General features: G+C 47.4%; 1 protein-coding gene across 3 annotated transcripts in view; it reads right to left on the reverse strand.

Annotated features, from left to right (window-relative positions):
* The window catches only part of Sdk1 (sidekick cell adhesion molecule 1), a 788,311-nt gene that overhangs the window by 177,257 nt on the left and 586,317 nt on the right, over positions 1-24,737 (reverse strand). For all 3 annotated transcript variants that reach the window (XM_048330089.1, XM_048330099.1, XM_048330108.1), the window contains 3 exons: positions 16,532-16,668; positions 3,384-3,531; positions 2,413-2,553 (listed from right to left, as the gene is read on the reverse strand). In XM_048330089.1, the coding sequence (XP_048186046.1) occupies positions 2,413-2,553; positions 3,384-3,531; positions 16,532-16,668 (426 nt within the window). The remainder of the gene's footprint in view (positions 1-2,412; positions 2,554-3,383; positions 3,532-16,531; positions 16,669-24,737) is intronic.

The raw sequence follows: 24,737 nt of genomic DNA on the forward strand, positions 1-24,737 counted from the left end.
TCATTTTTCCCATAAAGCCATCCAACTTCCACCAGAGAGCAACAGACCCCAAGACCTACCTTTACCACATCAATTAAGCATATTGAATGACCTTTTTGGGTTGAGAGGATTACCATAACCTTTATCTGGCTTTTGGGGGCACCATTTGCTTTTGGGAAGGCAGATTTCCACAAAATTAAGGGCAGGAAAACACTCAGCAGCCCGCACAACTTAAACACAATGGCTGATAATGCGCAGGACTGACAGAGGGCTTCCCACATCAACTGAGCTGGGTGAGGTGTGGGAACTCTAAACCTTTAAGACATTTCCTTTGATTCTTAAAAATCTGTAGCTATTTTGTGACTATGCTTGGTCAAAAGTCACATATAATAAGTCTGTGAATACAGGGACTTACCGTACATATGTGCTAGGAATGAGTGACCCTTATATACAATGATAATGGAGCTTAAAAAGAAAACACTGTTACAATGGCTTACAAAGCCAGGCGCTGGTGGCTCAGGCCTGTAACCCTGCCTCCACAGGAGGCTGATATCTGAGGATCAAAGTTCAAAGCCAGTCTGGGCAAGAAAGTCTGTGAAATTCAAAAGCTAAGGGAGAGCACCTTGGCTCTGAATTCAAGTTTTAGCACTGGCAAAGTACTAGAAAAAAAAGAAATCAGGTGTGCCCACTCCAGGACTTTGTGAAGCAAGCGCATGCTGCTCAGGAGCCCAGGGCCAGCACACGGAGGATGGGTATAATGGATACCGTTCTCCTCCCAATCAAGGCAACAAAATTAACCAATACGTCTGCAGCAGTACACTGTATTAGAGGAGATTTAATAATTATCCTTTCATCCTCCTTTACTTTTCTTATTTGTGTCAACATATCACCGCAATTATCACATTCAGTGTAATTTTTAAATTAGCAGAAACTTTGGCAAAGGAGATTTCTCTCGCTCTGTCTTTCCCTCTCGTTCATGTGGCCAAGTTCTTTTATTCTGGTGTCCCATTCTCCCTCCTAAGGTAGAGATAGAAGAGAGGCCACCTTTCAGTGGATCTGGCGGGCACATGTGCACATCTGGCCAGCCCTGATTTATAAAAATACCCAGTTATGTTGTTAACACCTAAAAAGCACAAGGTTTTTAGTGCAAAAGGTAAGGTTTCTTTCCTTTTCTTGAAATGCTAGAATATCTGTAGAAATCAAGCAATGTGTTAGCATGGCAACAATTGGCTGGTAACTAAATCCAATTACATAGCGCTGAGGCTGTGATAATGCTCAGTAACTCACGCATCTGTTGAGAACTTGTAAGTAATTAGAGGCTTCACAATGACTCGAGTACCTTCCTCCCTTAGCCCTCATGCTCCTCCTCCCATCCTGTCAAAATGCAACTGCTGCCATGCATGGCAGCTCAAACCTGAATTCCAAACTCCTTGGGAGGCAGAGAATGGGAGGATTGCAGTCTGAGGCCAAACTAGGCAAGAAAGTTGGTGAGACTCATCTCAAACAAACAAACAAAAAAACCCAAAACATAACTGGGTGCAGTGGAGTACACCTGCCACTCCAGCTATGTCAGGAAGCAAAAATAAGAGGATCACAGGCTGACCATGGCATAAACATGAGCATATTGAAAAAGAAAATAAAATACAAAGGGCTGGAGCAATGGTTCAGGTAGTAGAGCAGGCACAAGACTCTGAGTGCAACTTTCATTATCCTTCCCCTATTAAGAGGAACTACTGAGCCAGGAGTTGTGGTTTATGCCTATAACCCCAGGTATTTAGGAAGATTATGGTTTTAAGACTAGCCACCGTGGGCACCAGTGGCTCATACTTATAAACCTAGCTACTCAGGAGGCTGAGATCTGAGGATCAAGGTTCCAATTAACCATCAAAAAGCCAAAAGTGGAGCTGTGGCTCAAGGAGTAAAGCACTAGCCTTTGAGCACAAAAGCTCAAAGACAGCACTCCAGCTTTGAGTTCAAGACACACACACACACACACACACACACACACACACACACACACACACACTACACCCCACAAACAGACTAGTCAGGACAAAAAAATTAGTGCTCTATATCAAAGAACAATCTGGGCATGGTGGCCCATGCCTAGAATATTAGCTCTGCCGGAGGCAGAGGTAGGATGATCACAGTCTGAGACTGGCATAAAGCAGAGAGCTGACAGTGTAACTGAAATGACATAGAACCTGCTTAGCAAGCACGAGGCCCTGAGTTCAGGTCACAGCCCCTTAACCAAGATGCCACTGCTGATATGCATCTGTGTGCAGACTTCACCGGTGAGTGAACACCTGTGCAGGTGTCATAGTATCTCTGATCTCCAGTCTTCCGCAGTCTCCACACTCCCTTCCCTGAGCCGCTCCCTGCACACATGCATCGAGGCCGGCACCTGGCTCCGCCACATCCCATGCTACTTGCCTGAGGATGTAGCCACGCAGCACCCCGTTGTGCTCTGTCTCCGGGGGTGGCTGCCACTGCACCATGATGGACTGGTTGGTCCGCCCACTGGCCACGATGTTTTTTGGGGGAGCACTTGGCGGTTCTTCAGGTAACATCAACCTAACGATAAAGGATTGGTCGGGGAGAGACGTGAGTGCTAGGAACCAAGGACCGTGGCGGCCTTCACCATGTGGAACTTGGAAGCTCGTGACAAGAAGGGCAAGGCACACGGCTTATCACCTGAAGTGTGAAACAGTGGTCACCCTATGTGTGAAACAGTTACCACAAGTCAGTCAGCACTGTGATAAATCAGCCAGGCTGGTGATGAGAGGGGCATGGGGGGTGAGTGGTGTGTCTGAAGAGAAATCTAGACCTGAGATGCCTGCAAGACTGTTTAGTTCTCATCTAAACACCCAGATCTTGAATTAATAAACACCATTTAGATCTCAATTGGAAACTGGGGTGCCTGGGGGAAGGCACCCTGATATTGGTTGGAGCCATTTTGCTGGGTCACTTCTGCTTGAGCTATCTGAAGTTGCCGTCCATTCCCAGGGATATGTGTGTGTGGGGGGGGGGAGGGCTCCCCACATAGCTGCTGACTGCTTATAGCCTGTGAGATGGGGCATGGCCTCCCCCCATGGGCCTTCATGTGCAGAGGAGGAACCTCCGCCAGCTCTCTGTATCCTGTTTACCACATGCTGTGCCACCATGAGCGATCTGTGTAGACACAGCCAGAAACCCTGGGGAGAAATCCAAGACACCGGCTCTAAGTGCTTAAGGCAAAGCCTGTGAGTCCTGAGCGTGTCTCTGTGGGGCTGTCTTTTCTGATCAGGTTTCTGCCAATATTGCTAAGGGACGATCAATTCCTTGCTTCTGCCTAATGTGACCGCATGCTTGGCTCTGTGCCCCCGCGACCCTGGCCATGTCGGAGGGACCGTGGCTGCTCTCACCTGCTGGTCTCTGTGCTGTACTGGCCCTTCCCCACCTGGTTCACCGCACACACCCTGAACTGATAGGTGCGGGCTGGAGTCAGGCCGCTCACGGTGACACTGGTCTCCTCCGGGCCAACGTTTGACAGGTGTACTTTCCACGGAGAGTCTAAAGAGGATGTGCAAAACACAGTGAGACCCACATCAGCTCATGCCCATGTAAGGAGTGGAGACTGTCTCCTTTGCTTTCCAAAGCAGTGCCAGGAGAGGAAGGGAGACTATGCCCACTTGCCAGATGTGCATGTTTAGGCTCGGTTAGCGGCTAGTCACTAGTAAGCCTGGCACTTGGCTATCAACTAGTAAGCCTGGCATGAAACTCAGGATTCCCACTGCAAACCCAGCACACTTCCTGCTACCTCTGTGCTGTCATCAACAAGCAAAGGGCCCTTATTCTTTTTTATTTTTTAAATTGATCTGCATCTGGCAGTTAAAAAGGATCCAAAACATTCCTAATTCCTGAGTTCAATATGCAAATGGGAAAAAGTTCTGTGTGGGCTCACATGGTCAGACACAGATTGCAGATTCGCCTCTTGGAAAAGGATGCTGCACTTGTCTGGGAGTGATAAATAAAAACTATATTCATTAACATTTTAATAAAAGAGGAAATGAGTGTGGTAAGACAGATGGGCTGGGCACTCTGTGCCCCATCTGTGGGGTGGCAGTCCATCACCACCACAGCTCCGTGCAGCTCTGGCAGCGCAGAGTGCGGCATTCACAGCTCCTTTGGAATCCCTTCCCGCCTGGCTTCCTAGCAGGTGGGCAAGAACCGCTCTGCCAGCCACATGGGCTCCCGCCTGCAAGGCAGGCTTGGGAAGGCTCTGAGGGCATCCAACACGTTTGTGAGATGCTTTACAGTTTTCTACATGCATGGCAGCCCGAGTGTTTTGTAGAGTGGAGGGGATCTGGCAGGGGGCTCAGGTGTCCCTGGCAGCCCCCACTCAGAATGCGGTGATGCCTGCTTATCTTGGCAGGTTGGGAGTGGAGATGTGAGGAGTGGGGAGGGGCTGGCAGGGCAGCAGGCGCTCAGACCCTGCTGGCTCACACCCTCACTACTTGGGCAGCAGAGAGGGCACAGGATTTCCCCTGTGGTGCTGGGGGCTCTGCTAACACTCAAGACACGGGAGACTCTGCCCACAGAACCCCAGCCACTCTCCCCCAAACCTGAAGGCTTGCCATGAGGGCCCACCACAGGTGCCGCTCGTGTGCCCAGTGCTGTGGCACCTCCCAGGCCCTGCAGGACATGGCCCCCAGGGACTCCAAAATGAAAAGGAGAACCCCAAAGGCCACCTCCGTCGATTCCCTGATTCAGAGTTTGCTAGCATGGATTCCTTGACACTGTGCTAGGCAGCCATTAAAGGATCAATGCCAGTTGGGCTACAAAGACCAATCTTTTTGAATTATTTCAAATAATGCTGCTTCCAAAAGTGGCTTTATGGAAATGTAGTCTATACCACCAGCTGGGTAGCATTACATTCTTGGCTCTTGATTTTTGGTGACATGAGTAACTGGCAATTGATAAGAACCCTCATCTCTATGTTCCCTTTAAAAACACAATGTGTGCATCACTAATTAGCTACACAGAGCCCACTCATTCTCTCTCTACTCCTGTGGCCTGACAGCCTCCCATTGGCGCCATTAAACAGCCCATGGCCACCTGGCCAGACTCTCTTGCAAGGCCAGAGTCACTTGTCTGTGCAAAGGTGGGAGAGACTTCCTACAGGCTGCTGAGTCACTGTGTTGGCCTTGCCAGGGCAAGGGACCATAGAAACGGTGTCATTCCAAAGGCAATGAATCTGGTAGGAAAAAATATGCAGAATACGAGCTCTTCCTCTTAGTTTGCACTTCTGTAAGAATGGGGGACACATTACAACCACAATTACAAAGTACCTTGCACCCACTTAGATGGCTGGTAGCCAATAAACAAAGAAAATAGCATAGCAGGTGCTAGTAAGGAGAATAAAGTGGTACAGTCACAGTGGAAAATGGTATAGTAGTTCCTTGGAAAATTATAAAAGGAATCACCATATCATCCAGCGGTTCTACTTCTGAGTCTATATCAGAAGAACAAAGGCAGGGGTAGGGAGAGATACTTATGCACCATGTTCATAGTGGCTTTCTTCACAGTAGCCAAAAAGCGGCAACAACTCAAGTGTCCATAAATGGATAGATGGACAAATAAAATGTGGTCTTACCCATACAATGGAATCAGCTTTAAAAGAGAAAGGAATTCGGACCCAGGGGATAGCACAGGTGAAATCCTAAGGACTAAGGGGCCATTATACTGAGTCAAATAGATCAGTCTCAGAAAGAAACACCTTTAGTTTGATTCTGATCTCATGAGGGATGGTGGCAATGAAATTCATAGACAGAAAGTAGAAGAGGCTCAGGGAGGGAACCAGGGCCATTGTTGCCTGGGCTCGGGGTCTTTTGCACCATTGGAAAGAATTCAAGTGATGGGTGTTGGTGAAGTTGATACACAATGTGAGTGTACTTGGCATTGCTGAGCTGCTTTTAAAAATCAGCTAAGCTGATAAAGGTTGCTTTGTGTATTTTACCATAATTAAAATCGGAAACATATCAGGTAATGAGGGCTCGGGCCTGTAATCCCAATTACTCAGGAGGCTGAGATCTGGAGGATCATGGTTCAAAGCCAGTGCAGGCAGAAAAGTTCATGAGACTCCATATCCAAGATAGCAAAATGTTGGGCTGGAGACATGGCTCAAATGGTAGAGTGCCAGTGAAAACAAGTATGAGGCCCTGAGTTCAAACCCTACTATTGGAAAAAAAAAAACTCCCAAACAAATCAAATTAAAATACAAGAAAATGAAGAGAAAAACACAAGAATGAGATAAGGCAATGTGTCCTGTAAGCAACTCTTAGAAAGCCTGGCCTAGGGTGGGCATTGTGGGGAGACATTAATGCAGGGAAGTTCAGCTACACTGGACCTGCACCCCACCCACTCCTCGCTTTAGTCCCTGGGATCCCCAGGGAGGAGAGGGTCCCTCAAATGCCCGTGTCCTTCACCTACTATCCATGTCCTGCTCCTCCTTCTATGTGCAGCCCCCCCCGCCCCGGGTCTCCTGGACGCAGCCAGCTTAGAGGTCACCTGCCCCAAGGTACCTGGTTCCCTCCACCCACACCTCAGCTAATGTCCTCTTCCTAAAATTTCCTTCACTGTTCCCATCCCCGTGCCAAAATTCCTGCTCCAGGCCCTGACTGATAAACAGCTGGCCTCTCTCCCTGCAGTTCTCACAGCGACCACAAGGGGACGCCTCACCGGCTCCCTCAGAGGGAGTGACAGCAGTTGCAGGAAGGGAAAAAATGAAAAGGGAGCTGTCCTACTCCACTGACTGAAAAGATTCATCAGAAGCAGGAGGCTCAAAGGAGCCTCAGGACACTGCTGTGGTTTGAACACAACATCCCCATTGAGACTCATGTTCAGGCTGGGTCCCCAGGGTGAAGGTGTGTGTGGTGGTGACTTTGAGAGCAGTGTGGACCTCTAAGAGAGATTACTGCTTCTTCATATTTTTCTTCTTCTTCTTTTTTTTTTTTTTTTTGGCCAGTCCTGGGCCTTGGACTCAGGGCCTGAGCACTGTCCCTGGCTTCTTCCCGCTCAAGGCTAGCACTCTGCCACTTGAGCCACAGCGCCGCTTCTGGCCGTTTTCTGTATATGTGGTGCTGGGGAATCGAACCTAGGGCCTCGTGTATCCGAGGCAGGCACTCTTGCCACTAGGCTATATCCCCAGCCCCTTCTTCTTCTTTTAAAAACATTTTTTTTGAGTCAGTCCTGGGGCTTGAACTCAGGGAGTGGGTACTATACCTGAGCTTTTGTACTCAAGGGTGGAGTTCTGCCACTTTGAGCCACAGCTCCACTTCTGGCTTTCTGGTGGTTAATTGGAGATGAATCTCACGGATCTTCTTGCACAGGCTGGCTTCCAACTGCACCCCTCAGCTCTTAGCTTCCTGAACAGCTAGGATAATAGGCATGAGCCACCATTGCATGACTAGATTATTGTTTTGTTTTGTTTTTTTTAAAACATGGGAGTGTAGTGGCTGTTGCCAGATCAGACTTTGTTACCTGGAGCCAGGTCATGGCAAAGCAGGCCTGCCACCTCTCCTAGCCTTTCTGCACACATCTACTTCTTTTTCTACTGCTCTGCCATGTTGGGGCATTGGAAGATGTTGGCAACAGGCTATGACTTTCCAGCCAGCGGCATCATGAGCCAAACAAACTTGTTCTCTTTACACATTGCCCAGTCTCAGGTATCCGCTACAGCAACACAAAGCCATGCTGGGACACCACTCTTCCTGAGCTGTCCTCCCCAACCTCTGCCCCAGTAACCCTCAGCCATTTGTTCACTCAGAGCAAAAGCAGAGGTAGAAAGTCCAGAAGTCGAGGCACAGGGTCCATGCCCAGAGTGATCTGACAAGAAGGCCTATTCATCTCCACATTTCAGGCTCCACTCAGTCCACCGGGTATATCTACAGAATTCTTAACTTATTCTCTTCCCTCCCGACTAGAAGATAAAAGATCTGGCAGGAAAAGAGATTAAACTGAAAACTAATACAAATGAACTCAATCCATTTCACAGGCACTCTGATTTGTTAGAAAAAAAAAAAAGACACGCAGTGGTTTGGGAAGGATTTGTTCATTCACAAGCTTCAGAATTGCAAGCTTGCTGAGAACTGTTAAAATTTAAATAGTAAGTCTGTTCCTGACAATCAATAAGCAAAATCCTTTTAAAGATTCTGCTTCTAAGTGCTCACAGAAGTATGCAACAGGACGCTTGTCGATGGCTGGAATAGAGGGGAAGAACCCGGTGAAGGAAACTATCCCATTAGAATGTCCCATCTTCCCCCTTTCCCCCAGGGACTCAGGACTCCTTGCAGGGCCTCTGATCTCAAAGGCAGGAATGGTAGGCGTCCCCAGCCCAGCTACAACAAACCTCCGTCACACAGAGGCTGTCAGTCATCTCTCTCTCAGCTGTCAGGTTCAATCCACAAGGACTTAATCGTACTCTCTGTTGGCTCAAATGCTGGTGCTTTTTGGAAAAGTACTAGACATGTTCTTCCAGTTTAAAAAAAAGAGCACTGCCGTTTTTTTTTTTCTCAATTAATGGCACCGAGGAAGAAAATCTGTTTTTTTTTTTTTAAAGGAAGCTTCTTTTAATGGCTGCAAGGCCTTATTGTGTCCACCACAAGCCCCAGAGGCAGTGAGCTGCGTGCAGCCAGGGAGACCTCAGGGAGGGGCCACAACCCAGCACTCCAGGTCCAGAAAAAACCAGGGCTCGAGCCTTAACATCATCTCCACTGCACAGGGGGCCAGCGCCTGGACTCGTGGATTGGCCCGGATATCACCAAGGTGGAGCCTTGTGTGTGTGTAGTGGGATGTGCCCAGGGGTATCTACGGATCACACTCACGCATACACATCAATGAATACTCTACAGGAAGGCAAAAGCGTGCAGACCGAATGTGAACCTAATCCAATCTCTAAGCACCGAGGAAGATGCAGGGTGGTTGTGACAGCCACACGATCCAAATCTAGGACACGGAACACTGTCAGGACAAACATCAAACACCATGGCCGTGCCCAAGCCAGAGAGATGGAGGTGCTGACGAAGCTGGTGGGAGCTTCTGCCGACTGAATGATGTGAAGAGACAGAACAATGCATTGGGTAGATCTCTGTTTGGATCCCAACTTAAGAAAAATCAAATGGAAGGCCAGGAATGGTGGTACACACCTGTAATCCCAGCCACTTAGGAAGTAAAGGTGAGAGAATGGAGTTTACAGTCATCCTGGGTTCAAAGCAAGACCCTATGTCAAAAATAAAATATGCTCATAAAGGTCTGAGGAGGATGGGTAGCTCAAGTGGTAGAGCACTTGCCCAGCATGTATGAGGCTCAGGGTTCAAGCACCAGTATAGCACAACAACAACAACAACAACAACCATGACAAAACCCCCTTTTCAAATGTGCAGAGACTTTTCCAGGCAGCTAGGAAAAAATATATTCTGAGTATTAGATAATATTAAGGATGTCTATTTGTTAGGGATGAAATAACGGAATTTCCTTTAAATACTTTAGCAATGAAAAAAGTAGGAAATAGATGAAGCCCTTAGTGCTAAGGTAAGTGGTGGCTAAGGCCATAGTTCTGGGTCTGTTTAATGCTTTTCCTAAGAAAAGGTGCAGAGGCAGAGACTGTCATCATGACATCACCACACTAAGCATGGTCCTTTTTGCCTTAATTGTCCATTTGGTAGGGGAAACATGATTTTGTTGGTGCTTTATCTTAAATTTATATATATAGCAAACCCACTTTATTTCAGATCTTTTACATATATGTATATACATATGTGTATATGTAGTGTGTATATAGTGTATATATGTATGTATGTATGTATGTATGTATGCATGCATGCATATATTTGCAGTGCTGGAGCTTGACCTCCAGGCCCCCTACTTGTTAGGCAAGTGCTCTATCACTTGAACCATGCATGTCTCCAGCCCCTTTTGCTTTGTAAGTTTATTTTTCAGATAGGGTGGTGCACTTTTTTTCTCAGAGCCAGTCTCGGACTCCAATCCTCCTGTCTACACTTTCTGCATAGCTAGGCTTACAGATGTGTACCAGCACCCTGGGTTTACAAGTGGGCTTAACAAAGCACACTAAAAAATAATACCATTTAAAAATGGAAAAGAAGTTTCAGCTGGGAGTAGGTGGCTCACACTTATAATCGTAGCTGTTCTGGAGGCTTACATCGGAGGATCTCACAGAAAATTCTGTGAGATTCTTATCTCCAGTTAACCAGCAAAAAGCCAGAAGCTAAGCTGTGGCTCAAGTGGTAGAGTGCCAGCTGTGAGTAAAAAAGCTCAAGGACAGTGGCCAAGCACTGAGTTCAAGCCCCAGGATTGACACTAAGAAAAAAAGGAAAGAAATTTCAAAACCAAAAGTTGATTATTCTTGTGCACAGCGTGCGGTTCCGGCAGTGTGGATGGGCTCTCAGACAGTCCTGCACTGTTACCAGCTGTGTGGAAGTTCTGCGACCTGCCGAGTGCCTGCTTGCCTTTCATGGTGGGAAAACATGGCAAGGGTAATGTGGATTGCTTAATGGAAAGGACAAAACGAACATTTTAGACTGGTGGAAAGGCAGCATTTCATGAGCAGATGTTGGGCGGTGCTATGGGAAAAAAATGAATGGAGCATCTTCAGTATTTGAGGAAAAGCGCATGAAGTTGGATGGAATTGAGGCGAGCGGTGTTAGTGAGTCCCATGATCATTTTGTGACGAGAACGCAGTTTGCTGCATACAGCTCTAAGCTGGGGAGGCTCAGATCTGCTGTACGCACAGGCTAGGCACACAAAAGAATTCTGGGGTACAGAACTATGTGCAGTGTGAGCTTTTGTGGCTTCCCCCGCCCCTTCAGTGTCTTAGAATCATATACCATGGTGAATCCTGAAGCTCACCAGCCCCTCTCCTCACGCGTGGAACATTCTAGTGTCCACAGTGGCCTGCTCTGTTTTGCATATGTCTCTCTTTGCTTTCTGAAGCATGATGGTTAGGTCAGATATTGGTTCAAGACGGACCTGGGAAGAACATTCTCTGAGGCCTGGGGCCTCTTCAAGCTCCCTGCCAGACATCTCTGGGGTTCTTTCTTCACAAGATTATATTGCATCTCCCCCCACCCCCATGCTTTATTTTCCAAATTTCTGCTAATGAAAGTGTTTTCCCAATGTAAATATCTATTTCATAAATACCTGTGGCAGGCATTGTCTCCCTGGGTGCATTTAAAACCGGGAGAATCTGCTATGAATGGAATGCGACTCTCAATATGCAGATGCCTGGGGGAACAGGAGCTGGAACATAAAGCACTCCCTAACAACTCCAAGGCCATTAGAAAACACCTCTGTGAGACAGGGTTCAAAGACAGCACTGAAATGATGAGAAGCCTCAGGAACAAAGTCTAGGCTGTGGATAGCAAGCGAAACAGCAGAAAGCCCATCAGCTTTTAAGTCCATAATAGCGACGAGGATAAAGACGGTGAGCACACTGTGCAGTGCTGATCACGAGAGGTTTTTATGCCTGAGCAGTTGCTGAGATCCTGGAGTGCCGTGTGCAAGACAGCAGTGAGGCTGTGCATGAAAAGACACCTGTGGCACGAGAAGAAAGCGGCCCAGAGAGAGCCCTCTCCCCCAGAGATGCAGGGCAGCGGGGGGTCTGAAGAGGCCCTGGGCCTCAGAGAATTGTTCTCCCCAGGTGGATCTTGGACTAGCATCTGACCTAACCAATATGCATAGACAGACACATTCATGACAAGAAGTAATAAGCTCTGGCCAAGAGCTGGGGGCTCAAGCCCGTAATCCTAGCTACTCAGGAGACGAAGAGTTGAGGATCATGGTTCAAATCTAGCCCAGGCAGGAAGATCTGTGAGACTCTTATCCCAAATTAACCAGCAAAAAGCCAGAAATAGATCTGTGGCTCAGGTGACAGAGTATTGCCCTTGAGTAAAACAGCCAAGTAGGGTTCAGGGCCCTGAGTATAAGCCCCAGTATTAGCACAAACAAACAAACACCCACCCCCCAAACAAAAAGCAAAACACATTTTGGAACTACAACAATTAAGAAAGTGTGAAACTGGAAGGAATGACAGATGGCAAGTCAGTGGGTCCATGTAAACCTCAGGCTTTTATTTTATAAACAGATCCCCTTAGTATACAAAAAACAAAACACGCAAAATACCTGGACTGGCCAGGTGCTAGTGGCTCACACCTGTAATCCTAGTTACACAGGAGGCTGGGATCTGAGGATCGTGGTTTGAAGCCAGCCCAAGTAGGAAAGTCTGTGAGAGTCTTATCTCTAATTAACCACAAAAACAAACCAACAAACAAAAAAGCTAGAAGTGAAGCTATGGCACAAGTGGTAGAGCACTAACCTTGAGCACAAATGCTCAAGGACAGAGCCCAGGCCCTGAGTTCAAGACCCAGGACTAGCACGTGCATGTGTGAGCAAGTATGTGTGTGCACGCGCGCATGCACACGTACAATATATGGGCTATTCAACAAATCTTGCTAGTAAAATGCTGATTTAGGGTAGAAAAAACTCTTTCGTCAGATTCTATAGTACCCTTAATGTTCCAGATGAATTTAAAGAGTTAAGTGTATTAAAAAACCAACCTTTTAAAAACAAGGTGAAATTTGTATTTACTTTTTGCTTGATTGTGTTAAAATATCCAGACACAAAAGTAATGAAATAGTAAAGAGAAATATCAATACACCTAACTTTGTAAGAATCAAACATTTCTCTATGTCAAAAAGTAATGGCACAAAAATTACAGGTAAAAGCAAATTGGAAAAAAAAATACTTGTCACAGATGACAGGAAACACCTTGAAGCCTGGATAGAAAAATAGGGGAAGAGGATTAACAGATCACAGCTGAGAAAAGTATAAGAAGGCAACCCACATGGAAAACTGACCAATAATGCCAATAACCAAAAACTGCACATTTGGGCAGCTGCCAAAAGACCTGAAACTAAAAGCCACAAGTCCTCTGGAAGCAGGAAAATGTCTTCATAACACGGAAGTAGGGCAATGACTAACATCCCTTCCTCCTCAGTACCCCACAACTGGGCTCACTGCCCAGTGCTGTCCTCACTGCCCAGTGCTGTCCTTAAGGCTTTGTTTCCATAGTGTGTGTCTCAGTACCAAGGACAGCACCCCGCACCTTGGAGCAGGAGGGGACTGTACCTCCCATGCTTGTCCTTCACCAAAGAAGCCACTGGCTACGACTTCTGGAAGACTCAGGAAGGACCTTCCCTCTGGACCAGGGGAACACTTCGTGGAAGAGGCTAAAGAGGAGCTGATAGGCCAAAGCAGAAGTGCAGGGATGGGGAGAGAATTTCAGACACGCCAGGCACTGAGTATCTGGTATGCTCAGAAACTACAAGCACAAAAACCCACGGGTGGCTGGTGGCACACAGAGAGAGACAGAGTGGTCAGATGGGGAGCAGTGCTATGTGCCATGCTGCTTCCTGTACAGGAAGGAACGAGGGCAGCTGTCTGGTTAGAAGCTGGACTGCCACAGGGCCCTATGGGAAGACGTAGGGCACACTGTGGTGGAAGGGATGGTGAGGAAGAAAGGGCTCCTTATCCCTGGGCAGAGCCCATGCAGCCCACCCTGCCATGCTCCCAGGGGCCGGGCCTCAGGCAGGGAGATGGCTTGTCCTGGCTTCTACTTCCTGACAAATGAGGAAGAGGTGAGGAGAAAGAGGGGGACAGAAGCCAAGCCACAGGCATAGAGTTTTGAGTGGACAGAGTAACCAAGGGCCCTGAATACCAAGGTCAGCTGGTATGGACTGAACCATGTTCAAAGATGCAGACACAGCTCCAGAATGCAGCTCTGCAGAGCTTGGTGGAGGTCCCTCTGTGGGGCAGGAGTGGGGGGAGGGCAGGGGTCACACAGCCCTGGCCTTGGCCAGCCAGTAAGCCACATCTGCTGGATCTGTGACTTCCAAGAGAACATAAGTGTGCTCGGCCTGCAGGGAGGAGTGGGTGTCCAGGCTCTCCCCTGTAGCTGAGGGGAAGAGCTTCTGGACTGGGCTATTTAGCACCACAGCACCACTGTCCAGTCGCAAAGTGCTGAGAGGAAGCTAGGCACAATCTCCATCCCAGTGCACTTGCTGCTTAGCTGTTCTTTCTGGCTATAATCAGCCCACACGTTCAGCTGCTACGTAAGGGTACTCATTCCTAATAAAAATAAAAACCTGACCCCCAGTCAGGGTGATAGAGCCGGGCTTCCTGTTTGCTGTGGGAGGGGGGCACACGACCAAGCTGCAGCCAAAGCCACAGACACACCTTGTGCTGCCACAGTCAGGGACAGCCAAGAGAGTACATCTAGTCACTCTTGATTCTTCGCTCAAGGATTCCTGCAATGGCAGCTCTGAAGGCCAAATGGCTGTGTCTTTCGCCAGCCCTGGCCCCTTCCGCTCCCCACTGATGGGCAGGCACAAGATGGGTCCATGGGGAGTGTCACAGGTTAATGAGAGCCTAATGAGGTTCCTCAATGCTTTCTCAATGGAACAAAGCAGCATTCAGAGTTGTGGCAGGCCCTCTGGCTACAGTGGCCAGTCTACAACCCACAGGGCCTGTGGTGAGGGGCCAGGGTGCATGCCTAGCATGCTTGTGATCTTGGGTTCAATCCCCAGCAGTGAGAAAACAGAGGCAATGGACCTTGATGTTGTTGAAACTGATGGCTCTGTTGTATACCAGCACCCACAAGAGTGCCTGATGTAGACAAGAAGCTGTCACACAGATACATGGGTGCATGGATGGATGGATGGATGGATGGATGGATGGTTGGTTGCACATAAAGCATGTGTCTGACTTTGGCAAGATGTCTGACAGGACAAACTAGTCATGCCATCAGCCGGGCTAACAGCTGGTATGGCATCTTGAAGCAATGTTGTTTTTGATACAGAACAGGAACGCAGAGATCGTCCCTTCTGGAGGACAGTCAAGGAGTGTAAATCTGAGTTTGTCTTGGGGACTCTACCAGAGATATTTCTGTTATCTTCTTTGATGAGTAGCTACTAAGCACAAGGGACCAGGGACAGAGAGAGAGAAATAGGACCTGGATCTGTCTCAAGAGACGGAGGCCTGCTGATGGCTGTCTGTAGGGTGGGTATCTGTCAGACTTGGGCTGACAAGAGCTCTGCTCCTGTCACATTCTCTTCACACATAGTCACAGGCTGCACAGCTGTGACACCCTCAGGAAAACCTCCTCAAAGATTATTTTAATAAATAATGCTGACCTTTCCTTCTCTAGTTGGTGTAGCTGAGCTGAAATGACACTGTCTGTGGGTGGCCTGGTCTCCCCAGGAACCCCTCTAGGGATGGAGGCCAGTCAGTGACCAGGGAACTGATTGGGAAGGAAGAAGGGTGCAACCTCGGTGTCTCACTCCAAGCTACATTCAAGACTGGAGCCCACAGAGCAAAGGCGTGAACTTTGGAATCCGGAGGCTGGTTTGGGTGGGAAACATTCAAATCAAGCCTAGATTCACACGTGGCACCCTTGAATGGCCAGAAGCCTGCACATTTTACCTGGCCAGCCACCACTGCAAAGCCGCCACTGAAGTACAGGTGAGAGAGCAGGCTCCAGGTCTCTCAGCAGAGGCCTGGAGAGCCAGGCTCTGAGCCAGACAGTGGGAGGCTCCACTGCCACCCATTGCAGGCTGTGTGACTCTGGACCTCCATGCTACAGATCCTGCAATGTGGCCATAAAGTAAGAAGCAGACCTTGCAGCTGTGACTGGTGTGGTGTTGTCATCAAGTAAGATGCTTTACCAAAGAGAAAGAGGAGGGGAAATGAAGTCAGTCACACCAATGGCTCCAGGAAGCAAGCATGGGTGAGTGGACAGAACCCTGTAGGCCAAGTCTGTCCACAGATGTGAGCAGCAGCACCAGGGAGCTGGAGGCATCAGGGAGGGGACATGAAGAGGACATTGGTCCTGGATGCTATCAAGTCAAGATATGCTGGCCCATCATGGAGAAGGGGGAAGAGATGTAGGGATTGCAGAGGAGCAAGCAGCTTCTGTGTGTGTGAGGGGGCTTGGCACGAAACAAAGGCTTGGGGGGGCAGTGTCAGGATGGCTGGAGGGAAGCAAGGGTGCTCCCAAGAAGCCACTCATGCTGCTGCTCACCAAGGTTAAATGAAAGGCTGCTGAGAGCCAAGGCAGGAGGAATTCACAGGTCTGTGCAGTACTTGGCACGGCATCTACACAACAGAAAACTTCCCAAGGTGGGAACTGATGCGGTGGACCCTCAAACCTTCCCTGGGGGGTAGGGGGGAGGCATCTCACCCCTTTCAGAGCAGCCCTTGGGTGCACTGTCATCTTCTGGCTGCCCCCAAATCCAGTTCATCACAAAGAGCCCTCCAGGCTGCTGCCCGCAAGACCCAGTCTTTGCTGAAGTGTGGGCCACACTTTTCCTTCGAAGGTGGTAAAGCACTGATCCTCATATTTCTCTGGATGCCGGGGTCCAGAGCAGCAATGAGATTACAGCACTGAGAACCCAGGGCAGAATGTGATGTGTGTTCAGGGCAGCAGGGCTGCCTCACTTACTGTTTTCAGACAGCTCCACAATGTAGTAGAGGACAGGGCTGTTTCCATCGAAGGGCCGAACCCAGGACAGCGTCACCGAGTGGCTGTGGGAGGGGCTCAGGCTGGCCAGGAGGTTTTGAGGCGGGTGAGGCAGTTCACTTGAAGGAAAGAGGAAAAAGAACAAGAAGAAAAGCATGTCAGATTGACAGGAAGTTTGGCGCTCATGTTGGGAGACTTCTGGTATGTGATGTGTGGAAATTGGGAACATAGAGTATGCCCCAAACATTCATGTCTGGAAAGAAACAAAGCTGCACTCCAGCACTTGTGGTGTTATTTTGTTTCCTGAATATACTTTGATTTGATCCCTGTGGTACTGAAACAATGTAAATGGGATTCAGTCTGCACATCATTTTCTGGTATTGGGGTTTGAACTCAGGGCCTTATGCTAGCTCAGCTTGCTAAGCTGGTGCTCTTCTACTTGAGCCATGACTCCAGCTTGGTTTTGTTGGTTGTTTTATAGATAAAAGTGTCATAGATTTTAATTACATGGATAGCTTTGAACTGTGGCTCTCTATCTCAGCATCCTGAGTAGATGGAAAATGTTTATATAGTATGAAAGACAACTTGGTCAACAGAAATATAGGAAGTATAGAAGTACATAAAGAGGAAAAACCCTGGCAGGGGTGACTCAGAGTGGAAGTTTTCCACAGTAGAATTTGGAGTTATTAGCGAATGCCCATATGCATTCTTAGACAAAACAGAGTCGGCTCATTTATTGACAGCATGTAGCTATATTGTCATTCTGTCTTCTGCCAGCTAATAGGGATTTGGGGGAAGCTCTTCAAAGGAAATGTGGTGAAAACACAAACTAAAATCCCATGGAAATGGTAAATAACACATCAGTAGTCCATAAAATGGAGATGCAATCAAAGCAGATAAATTCTAACAAAGAAGTTTTCCTGGTGACAAAGCTGTAAAATCCTACTTCAAGTCTTTGCCAAGGACAGGTTTGTGACCTAGAAGCCCCAAGGCTCAGGAGATGGGTGTTTAACCCCACATTTCCAGGAGCTGCTCTGAGGACATTCTGGGCGAAGGAACAGTGCTGGGGAAAGGGGAGCTGAGGTGTCCCATGACACCTATTAACGAGGTTTGGGTCTCCCTTAGACATCACACACTGAAGAACCACACAGCTCAAAACACCCCCCGTCATTGCATCTGACACTTTAATACACACTCATTATACTTTGCAATTTACGAAGCTGATTTGTTCCGTCAGCTACCTGAGAAACACAGCTCTCCCTAACCCACTGGATAAACAGACCACTATTTCTCACGGAGACAAGAACCACATTGTACATTAGCACAGTGAAGCATAAACTTCAGTCTGAAATGCAGTCTTGTTTTCTGCTTAGTGTGAATTAAGTTTTAAATCAGAGAAAGGGCTGTTATTTTTGTTTTGAGTTTTCCAGTAACTGAACCACCATTGTATATCCACAAACGACCAATATGAAGGAAATACCAGGGTAAAAAATATCTCTTCTCTACAGCCCCATTTCCTATTTTCATTCCCTGGTCTGAACTAGTTTGATCTGAAACCAAAGCTAATAACCAAATAAACCAAAGTTACTAACCAATCTTAAGACAAATCAAAAGTAACCTTAGATCGATATATCCAAATAAGACTATTGAATGACAAATAACTTCTCTGGTCTGGGCTAGAACTTTGAAACCTTTGGGCATTCCTGGAGAATTAAACTGTCCATCAAGACAGTTCCTCTAGTCACAGAGGGGCTCTTGGATAACACCTAAGTGTAGGCTTATGAGTTGACCCAGGGAGATCTGGGGTGCATGATGGAAAGACTAGCCAGGTGGTTGGAGGATGAAGGTTCCAGCTAGCAGATTATACCCATGATACCCTAGTGGTATCTTCTTGCCCTGGGAAGGGATGGAGGCTGGAGACTGAGCTCAATCACATAGCAATGACTCAGTCAATCATGGAGATTCTGGACACTGAGGCTCAGTGGAGACTTTCTGGCTGCTGACTATGGGAGTGTGATGCCTCTCTGGATGGTCTCAGGAAGGTGGGGATGATGCAGGAGCTTTAAGTCAGAACCTCCTAGATCATCCCTCATGTATTTCTTCACTTTGTCTGGTCCTGGTTTTTCTCCTTTATAAGAAAGAGGGAATCATGAGCAAGGCACCAGTCGCTCACTTCCATAGCCCCACATACTCAGGAGGCTGAGATCTGAGGATTGTGGTTTGAAGGCAGCCCAGGCAGATAAATCTGTGAGACGCTTACCTCCAGTTAACCAACAGAAAGCTCAAGTCACAGGGCCATGAGGAACAAAAAAGCCAAGAACAAGCATCCCAGAGTTTAAGCTTCAGTACTGGTGTATGCATACACATCTGCATACACACACACAAATGTGCACACACAACGATGTAATCTAATGTAAGGAGTTTACTGAGTTCAGGGCAGAGACACTGCCCCCGAGAGTGTGGGGAAAGCCTTGTGGTTTTACCAACTGATGAGGCCTGTAGTTATCTTGGAAGCCCCAGATGGTATGGCAGTTGTGTTTGGGGCTGTGCCTTTGACTTGTGAGGTCCGTGCTAATTCGAGGTCACTGATGTGAGAATTCCACTGTAAAGATGCTCTATAGAATGCATGGTTTTCTGACACAATAACCATGAACTTGGAAAATGAGTGGGGTTGGATGGTGTTGTGGGTCAGGATGTAGCGAGAGTTCTAGAGAGGCTCCCCGCTAGCAGACAGATGCAAGAGCAGCCGGGTCTCCCAAGCAGCATGATGAGACCTGGGAGCCCACAACTGGCACTTTGTGGCCAGAAAGGAAACAACTGTAATTACGTATTTGAGAGGGGTTGACAATGAGTCATCTGTCAGTTTCTCACCAAAATGAGAGCTTTTATTTGCCCAAATTTCAGGCCAGGGTACACACAGAAAAGACTCCCCACACACAGAGGAGGAGAGAATTTCTCTTGGGGCTGGAGGGGCACAAGCTGAGCACTTCAGAGTGTGTCTATGCACAGCTCTCTCTATCTGCCTCACAGTCTGCTTATTTTTCTGCACAATTAAAGTCAGGGTGGCTTCTGATTTCCCATCTCCAGCTGAACTGAAGCAATGGGAGAAGGCAACAAGGGCTGAAGCTCCAGGGCACCTGCCCAACAAGCAGAGGCCCTGCGTTCAAATGTAACAGAGTGCGCTAGGCACCAGAGGCTAGGGATTTAACAAATACTTAAGAGGTGTGTGTGTGTGTGTGTGTGCGTGTGCATGTGCACGCATGCATGTAGAAGGGTCAGCAGGGAAGAAACTGGGAGAAAATGAGGGAAGAGGGGACACTGTTCAAAAGAAATGTGCTTATTACCTCACTTATGTTACTGTACCCCTTTGTACATCACCTTTACAATAAAATTTATTAAAGAAAAGCAAACCTTTATGGCAACATTATTGTTTGCTTTGATTATAACTTAAGGAAAGGTTGAGAATCTCTCACCTTACTTTGAGAGGACAACCAGTCTTTTTCCATCATTTATAAGCACAGGGACAATTGTTTAAATATTGCAATTTTTTTGCATACACACACACACACATTTTGAAATAAGGTCTCACTGTGTAGCCCAAGCTGGCTTCAAACACTTTGGAGTGCTGGGATTAGAGGTGTATGCCACTATGCCTGGCTTTAAAAATATTTTTTAAAGTAAATTAAAAAAAGAACTTAAAGACCAATGTAGTCCTAAGACATTTAGTGTAGGAATGGAGAGCTAGGAACCCAGCAGCACCCAAGGACATCCCTGTCCCTTCCTGCAGAGATGTGCACCCATCAGTGCCACACCCGGTGCGATGGCCCAGTATGGAGGAGGCTTCGGCAAGCACCACAGCACTCAGGATTGAGACGAGATCTTCACCTGGTTTTTCTCCCTCTCCTGTATGAACAGTGCCTCTATAATACCTCTTATGTCCAACACAGCCTGTTTAGTGATGCTAAGAGCTCTTTAAGCATCAGCAGTGTTCCTTTAAATAAGTTCTAGTTATCTGGGAAATGAAGCTTTGGGAAGCCCTTGACCGTCCTGTCAATCACAGACACAATGAGGCTCTAATGTATTCCGAGTCCATTTCAGAACATCTTATCTAATAGGAGTAGATTGCACCCAGGGTCTCTCTGCCAACTTTGGAAGGAGATAAATGATCTGCTGTGACTCACAGACAGTGATACCCAACGGGTGACCCACGGAAGACAAGGGAATGAGTGAAACAAAGCCGAGCGCTGAGTCACTGTGCCCTGTAGAGGGACTTGGGGGCTCAGCCATGAGCCCATCACACCACCGTCACATCACAATGACTCAAGCCCAGACTGGATGGGAAGGAGACTGTGGTGTGGGAGAGAGGAAGAGCAAGGGAAAAGGACAAGAGAGAGCAATTGGTGCAGTCTTGTGGAGGGGGAATTGCTTGGGCAGAAGAGGGTTAGGGCGGTACTTCTCTTTCTGGAAAGCAGTGGCCCTCTGATGCATAAGTGATAACTTGGTCAAACCCCTCTTCTGCGGCTTGAAGGAGGAAGGTGATGACTCTGATAATGCTGATGGAGGGCATTAAATTGCTCACTCCTGATTATGTCTTGGTCAGAAGTAGTTTCGTTGGGGGGGAAAAAAAACCACCAAAAAACTCTCTTTCTCTGCCTCAGGGTTTGAGTTGTCCAGTTGCTCTGTAAATTAGGTTTTCCTCTGTTCTCACAAGAATTAGTCTCTGATTTCGGGAGGAGAGAGGCAATGCTAATTGGGTCTTTAAATGATTGAACAATTAATCAATCCATAAAGCCTCAGGAGCCCAGTCCCTTTGGTGTGCTCAATAAGGCAGGAAGCTGGGGGGTGGGGTGGGCAGAGTCATCTCACGGCCAAGCTCTGTTCTATGGAACTAGTAAGTTTGAAGGACAGGGCTAAAATGAAGGGCGACAATGTTTAATGATAATGACCTCTGTGGTTAATTCACAGGCCATGTTAGGGAACCATCTGGAATTTTAGAAGCCCCTCTTTTCTAAAGATTGGATAAAGCAGAGCCCACACAAATTAGTTGTCCTTGATGATACAAAACAGATTCCTCCTAGTTGAACTTAGTAAGTGGAGTGAGGGTTATTCAGACATGTATTAGATACCTACTATATATACCTGGTGTTGCTGCAAGCAACAGGGGCTCAGTAAGAGGCGTTACCTCTCCTGGGTCAGATGGTGAAATACAATGTGCTCATGGGGATGGATGTACCCAGCCCCTGTCATGGCACCTGTAATGCAGGTGGCAGTGATCCTCTTCCCAAGATGGACAAGAAATGGTAGGAGTTATAATACTGGGGTTTGAACTCAAGGCCTCGTACTTGCTAGGTGGGTGCTCTATCACTTGAGTTGTCAGTAACATTTGCCCATACAAGTGTGTGCCTGGTTTGTTTTAGAGATAAGGTCTCCCTAGCTTTGGTTAGGCTGGCCTGGAACTGTGATCTTCCTATCTCCACTCCTGGGTATCTGGGATTGCAGATATACACTACAATTTTCTGAGAGTCCATTTTCCTCTCACCTCCCTGCAGGATGGTACCAACAATGGTTATTCCATCTTGACCTCAATCCTTTGAGTAAGTGACATTAATGATCAGTCTACAAACTGAACAAACCAAGGCAGAAAAGTAAGACAACCTACCCAGCCAGTGATCGGTAGGAAACCCCTATCAGCAGGACCAGGAACTCTGTCAAAGCCTCTTGGGCAGGAAGCTAGCTGTTCCCCATGCTGGCATAGTCAGAGCTCAGTTTCATGCTAAAGGACTGAACACCGGGTGAATAGGCACGAGGACACATACTGAATGGTCTATTTTTGAAAATCTCTCTTCTAATGCTCCTAATTTCTATATTTAATAAAGTGGCTTTTAACTGAAGTGGAGAGGGAAAGGAGGAAAGGACAGTCAGGCTTTTGAAGGACCCTGGTTAGCCGTAAGTATCTCTCAGTCTCCTGAGCAATATGACGGTTGTTGTTTTTTGGCTGACTTTATTTATTGATTCTTCGGTCACCTGGGTCTACCATGGAAATATCACAGAGCTGGATCTGAGAAGCATGGATGCTTGTCTTCACCATCATGACTGTCATGGCAGATGTCCTAGAGCCCAGGATCAGCTTGGATTTGAAGACACGCATCTGAGGCAGCGTGTGGGAACATTTATTAGACCAACAACTTCCCAAACCCCACAGCCTTCCAAATCAGCTTTGCAACCTGCACCACTTAAATTGTTTTGAATCACAAATCTGCAAATATTTCTATATTTAGAGATGAGCTGTTTTACTAGCATAAAGAAAGCCTATTATTTTATACATACAGCAACAGTTGCTGAAAAATGTGTTTTACTTAGAGGAAATCAAATAAGCAAATAGTAGGGAAGATATGTAAATCAGTAGAACATAAAATTGTGCAGAATAAAAAGAATGTGTTATATTGGAAGTATGCAATTTGGCTTCTGCTGACAGAGTCCTTATGAACTGCTAACACTTATTTATTTGATACCGACAATGGGTGATCTAAGAGTTCTCAAAGGTAGTTTTAAAAATGTGCATAGCACAGAGGATTGCAGAAATTCACTGGTTAGGTCCTCCAACATCATCAGAAAGAAAAAAAAAGAGGGGAAAAAATCCCAGACCTGAGGTCTGGAAGGGGGAGGTAAGGGATGTGATGGCAGCACGGGAAGTTATTCATCATTCACAGGGGAGCCAGGGCTCGTGGGCACTGAGGCAAGAGGGGATAGAGACCAGCTAACTAAGGCCAGTCCATTCATTGATGTGTTCAACCAATCAATCAGCCAGCATATATGTATTGAGCATCTGCTGCAAGCCAAACACTGTGCCAGGTACAGCGAATGCAAACCTGTGCCACTGAAGTGCTTCAGGAGAGGAAGCCGAGAAGGTAGATTGTTCCTCCAAGTGTGACCAGCCCTGCAAGGCAGTATCAACCAGGTCCCGGGAAAATTCGTGGGAGGCACTCTGTGCCCAAAGACAAGAGATAGTCTAAGAGCCTAGTGCTTTAAAGCATGTAATACTGGCAGCAGACATGACCCAAACTGGGAAGGTACAGGAAAGAAGAGACGGAAGAGAACCTGGGATCAATGGGGAGAACCTGGATCCCAGAGCCAAGGACTTTCCAGGATTGACACTCTTGGTCCTCAGTGCTCAGGACTAACGAGGGTGACCTTTACTCCCAATAGAACATCTTGGCTAGGGACAGATGGGAGGAGGAATGAGATTGTTTCCGGTCCTGAAAGTACAACAGGGCTTTCTAGATTGGCTAGTATGCATGGTTAACCTTTTCTACCCCCACCACAGGGATGGATGGAAGCTAAGCCTGTTTGCTCATTCATGCATGCCCGAAACACACACAGAAGGCTGGGTAGGACACTCAGAAAGTGTTGTTTTCATTCTTAATCCCCTCGGCTGGGCTAAGGATTCACAGACAAATGAGACACGTGTACTCAAAATGTTCCAGTGCTATTTTTAGAGGATGATTTCCATGGACAGAACCCTTCCTGGATCAAGGTGGGCAGAGTCTATAGAAAAACCTCTCAGTACTGCCTTTTCCTGACAGCGCTGGCCAGGGCAGGGCGGGCAGGCGAGGGCTTGCTGGGCAGGCCGCTGCCCTGGCAACAGCACTCTGTCCATTCTTTCTTCTCAGGCTGTATTTTTGTACTCTTGGGCTTGGGGAATATCTAGGAGGGCATGATTTTTTTTTAAGCAGATAAATACATGGTGGAAAAGTGAAATTTGTCAGCAGGCCTTTCAGCTTCTTGCTCTGTGGGTACAGAGGGAGCTGAAGCGAGAGACAGGGCATAGGGGAGATCAATAGCTTCCACCTGAGCCCTTGGACCCCCCAGGAAGGCCTAGATTGGAAGTAATGGGCAGTTGCTTACTATTTTCAGAATTTCAAAAGACTTAATGGAAAGTGTCTATTTACCCACAGAGAGGCAGCTGGGACTAACTTAAGACCAAAGTGTAGTTGGCTGTCACTCCACAGTCCGGCCTGTGGTAGACGAACCCTGACATCTTTCACTGATTGGAAGCTCTGATGGGCAATCAGACAGAAGCAGGAACTCATTGTTACTTAACTGCAGCATGAACAAACTGCATGATAAAATCTCTGTGAGGGAGACGTGACAGAAGGATCCACAGGGACAATAGCTATAATCAATACAC

Source organism: Perognathus longimembris, chromosome 1 (assembly GCF_023159225.1).
Source record: "Perognathus longimembris pacificus isolate PPM17 chromosome 1, ASM2315922v1, whole genome shotgun sequence".
In the NCBI taxonomy this organism is placed as follows: domain Eukaryota; kingdom Metazoa; phylum Chordata; class Mammalia; order Rodentia; family Heteromyidae; genus Perognathus; species Perognathus longimembris.